Here is a 4,147-nt window from a genome sequence, read left to right as displayed (position 1 = left end):
AAAAAATATATTTTCAAAATAAATAAATAAAAATTCTAAAAAAATATATTGGAGAAGATGACAATAACTATACATCTAAAAAATTCTTAAGTTGTAAATATGTTTTTTTCTCACACTAAATGTATTTCATAAAACTATATATTTAGTAGTACACAAAATATAGACACTTACTCTTAAGATTAGACATTTGTTAGCCACATTTTACTATAGAATTTTCTATTTTAAAAAATGTAGATGGTGAATATATTTAATATGATATATTTTAAAATAAATATAAAAAATAAAAGCATCTATTATATATTATTATAATTATTTAAGAAATTATTAGTAAGATTTAATTTCAATTATTAACTCATACATATTGATTTAGGTGGAGGAAGTAGTTTTTATTATTAATTTTCTCAAATAATTTATTAAAAACTTGAGAATGAATGCCAGTCCACTTGATTCATTCGGATTAATAGAGATGGAATATGACTTTTAAACAATCAGTTGCTTGATTTTTCTAAAAAGAGTAATTTGATTTTTAAAATAAGTTTGTTTAAATATTATTCCTAAAAAAAGTTCAAAGTAATGTTTTTACTTTTCTTACAGTAGTATTTAACTATATAGTAAATAGCATAATTATCTAAAGTTAAATTGCGGAGCGTCTTTTAAGTTAAAACACATTATTTTTTGTAATTAGTTGATGTTAACGTTCATGAAACATTGCTAGATGACGTAGCATGTGTTTTACAATTTTATTCACTAAATATTTAATGGTAAATTTTTTATTATCCATGAGTTTTAGTAGATACTGGTAAGGAGTATTTTTTAGTGGAAATTAATTAAAAATTATAATTTATTTTAGGGTCTTGTTAACTTGTGCCCTTATGGCACAAGTTAAGGATACTACAATTAGAAAATTTGTGTGGAATAAAACAATATTTTAAGTTTTAAAAAATTAAATACACGTATTTCAAAAAAATATTTCTACAAATAAGTCATTAACTTGTGTCCTTGGGGCACATGTTAGCATTAGCCTTTATTTTAAATTAAAATAATTTTAAAAATAATATAACATTTAATAATATTATTAAATTGTTCACAAATGTATAGAGCAAAGTTGATTAAATATAAATATAACTCAATAAAATTCATTAAAATTGCACCTCTAAAATTAAAATAGAATAAATTATTTTAATATGACGTGACATAATATAATTTACAAAAATAATTTAAAGATACGTTGAATTATTAGCTATACTCAGCTTTTAGGTTTGGAGTTATTTTCCATGTTTATAGTGCTAACACCTTTAAATTTATGTTGGATCTTTATTCCCACTTTATGCTTTATATATTTCAATAATCTTTTTCCATTTTAAAAAAAATAGTCTAAAAGAATTATTCATATTCACCAATGAAAATAGAACACAAACCAAACACTGTATATACATAAATAGAAGTTAGAGTTAAAGTTGATCCTTATATAGAAGCTGTCAAACAGCATATCCCCATGTGCCTAATAATTGTTTTGTTTTCTCTTCTCTTTTTGTCTAGTTGGCGTTGACCACTTTGTATTTTAAAGTTGTTATTAGTTGAGCCATTCCATTCCAATGTTGAATAGTCTTCGCCCACACTCTCTCTCTCCCCTCTCTCTCTCTCTTCATTCAAAGCCTCTTAAACTTTTTCCGTGTTTTTGACTAATCCCACATTCATCACACGCTCCTCCATATAAATAACACCACCACACCCCTCTCATCATTTCATTCCAAAACTCTCAAACCATCACAAACTCAATTCTCCAATCAAATAACAAATAATCCTTCTTTATCTTCCATCTGGTCTCTGTATTCATCTGTTCGCAACTGCAACTGCAGAGATTAATCATCTGAATATCTGACAGTTAGATTCTTTTATCTATTACAAGAAATGAATCACGATGAGATTGATGTTCCTACCTATTTTCTCTGTCCCATTTCATTAGAAATCATGAAGGATCCGGTAACAGTTTCAACCGGCATAACCTACGACAGAGAAAGCATCGAAAAATGGCTATTCTCTAAGAAGAACAAAACATGTCCGATCACAAAACAACAGCTATCAGATTACACTGATCTAACACCAAACCACACACTTCGAAGACTCATTCAAGCTTGGTGTACACTAAACGCTTCACAAGGAATCGAAAGGATCCCAACTCCGAAACCACCGATCAACAAAATCCAAATCGCGAAACTCATCAAAGAAGCTTCTCACTCAAATCTCACCATTCAGATTAAATCTCTCAAAAAACTTAAATCATTTGCTTCTGGTAGTGAAACAAATAAACGCTGCATGGAAGATGCTGGTGCGGTTGAGTTCTTAGCTTCTATTGTGATAAACAATAGTTCCAACATCGATTCCGCGTCTTTATTAATATCAGAAACTAACGTTAATCCCGCTGATGAAGCATTAAGTATACTTCATAACCTTCATGTATCTGAAGCTGGATTGAAGAATCTACTCGCTTTCAAAAACGGCGAATTCATCGGCTCGTTAACGAAAGTTATGCAGAAAGGTTTCTTCGAATCAAGAGCTTATGCAGTATTTTTACTAAAATCAATGTCAGAAGTAGCTGAACCAGTGCAGTTACTACATCAAAACACCGAGTTATTCGTCGAACTGGTGCAAGTTTTGAAGGATCAAATATCACAAAAGGTATCAAAAGCGGCACTTCAGACACTAATCCATCTCTGTCCATTTGGAAGAAACCGAATCAAAGGTGTTGAAGCAGGAACAGTTCCTGTCTTAATCGAACTTCTGTTGGAGAATTGCAAAGACAGAAAACCAAATGAAATGATGTTGGTTTTGTTGGAGTGTCTCTGTCAGTGTGCTGAAGGAAGAGCTGAACTTCTGAGACATGGAGCAGGAATGGCTGTTGTTTCGAAGAAGATTCTTAGGGTTTCGTCGGTCGCGAACGATAGAGCTGTTCGGATTCTGTTGTCTGTTTCAAGATTCTCTGCAACTCATAATGTTGTTCAAGAAATGCTTAAGCTTGGTGTTGTTGCTAAACTGTGTTTGGTTCTTCAAGTTGATTGTGGAAGCAAGACTAAGGAGAAAGCTAGGGAGATTCTTAAGATGCATGCTAGGGTTTGGAGAGATTCTCCATGCATACCTAGTAATTTGCTTTCTTCATACCCTAATTATATCTGAAATTAATTACTATGATTATTAGATGGAAAATTAAATTTTGATTTGGAATATTTTATCAATTATGTACAAAGTTAGATGGAAAATACAATATTTAGGAATGAATGATATAGTTAGGTTATTTGGATAGCAAAATAGCATTGAGTACACACTGTGCAAGAAATTATTGACACAGATTATTTTTCTTATGATTATTTATACTTTATGCCAATTTAAGAAAATGGAATCTCTTATTTATTTCTCTATTAGCTCTTTATTATTATAATTTTAATTGTTTTAAAGTATATAAAAATATTTTTGAATTCATAATGTTGGATCTCCCTGCTATAGTTTTTAAATGTTTTGAAGTGTATAAGTTTTTTTTAATTCTTATAATGTCATGTGTATATATATATATATATATATAAATATAAATATATATATATATATATATATATATATATATATATATATATATATATATATATATATATATATATATATATATTTCTAAAAAATAGATATGTTTTTATTCTAATTTTATATCTTTAACTCAATTTTTTTTCCGGTCAAATATTATTATTTATATTTTTATGTGAATTTATAAGATGAATTGTTTAAGCCGAAATAATAATGGTATTTTTTCTGATTCTTCAATAATAAATGTGAAAAAGTGGAGGAAAATATTGTTTTTCTTGTTTAAAAATACTAGTTTTTTAATAGATTAGGAGTGAACTCATACTTTTTTGACTTACTATTTTATACAACAAATTAATACATTTTATACAACATATTGATATATTAATATAGTATAGGTTCTTTATTAAAAATATTAAAAGATTGAGTTCTTCGATACTAGTTAGGAAGAGTCTCAAATGATAGATTAAATGTCGATAAATGTTTTTCTTAAATAGTTTCCTCCTCCCCCATTTTCTTTATTTCTTCATGTCCCTTATATAAGCCAATTCCTCACCCCCAACAATCATAGAGAGTCCTT

The 4,147-nt window shown here is 28.3% G+C and overlaps 1 protein-coding gene across 1 annotated transcript; it reads left to right on the top strand.

Annotated features, from left to right (window-relative positions):
- Nucleotides 1–1,621: 1,621 nt before the first annotated feature.
- On the top strand, nt 1,622–3,414 carry LOC127125570 (E3 ubiquitin-protein ligase PUB22). Its single transcript, XM_051054346.1, has one exon. The coding sequence runs from the start codon at nt 1,912–1,914 to the stop codon at nt 3,172–3,174; it is 1,263 nt and encodes a 420-aa protein (XP_050910303.1). The 5' UTR covers nt 1,622–1,911; the 3' UTR covers nt 3,175–3,414.
- Nucleotides 3,415–4,147: the final 733 nt, after the last annotated feature.

This window comes from Lathyrus oleraceus, chromosome 3, assembly GCF_024323335.1.
Source record: "Lathyrus oleraceus cultivar Zhongwan6 chromosome 3, CAAS_Psat_ZW6_1.0, whole genome shotgun sequence".
NCBI lineage: Eukaryota > Viridiplantae > Streptophyta > Magnoliopsida > Fabales > Fabaceae > Lathyrus > Lathyrus oleraceus.
The sequence above is the reverse complement of the archived record's forward strand: the minus strand, read 5'-3'. Positions and strand labels throughout refer to the sequence as shown.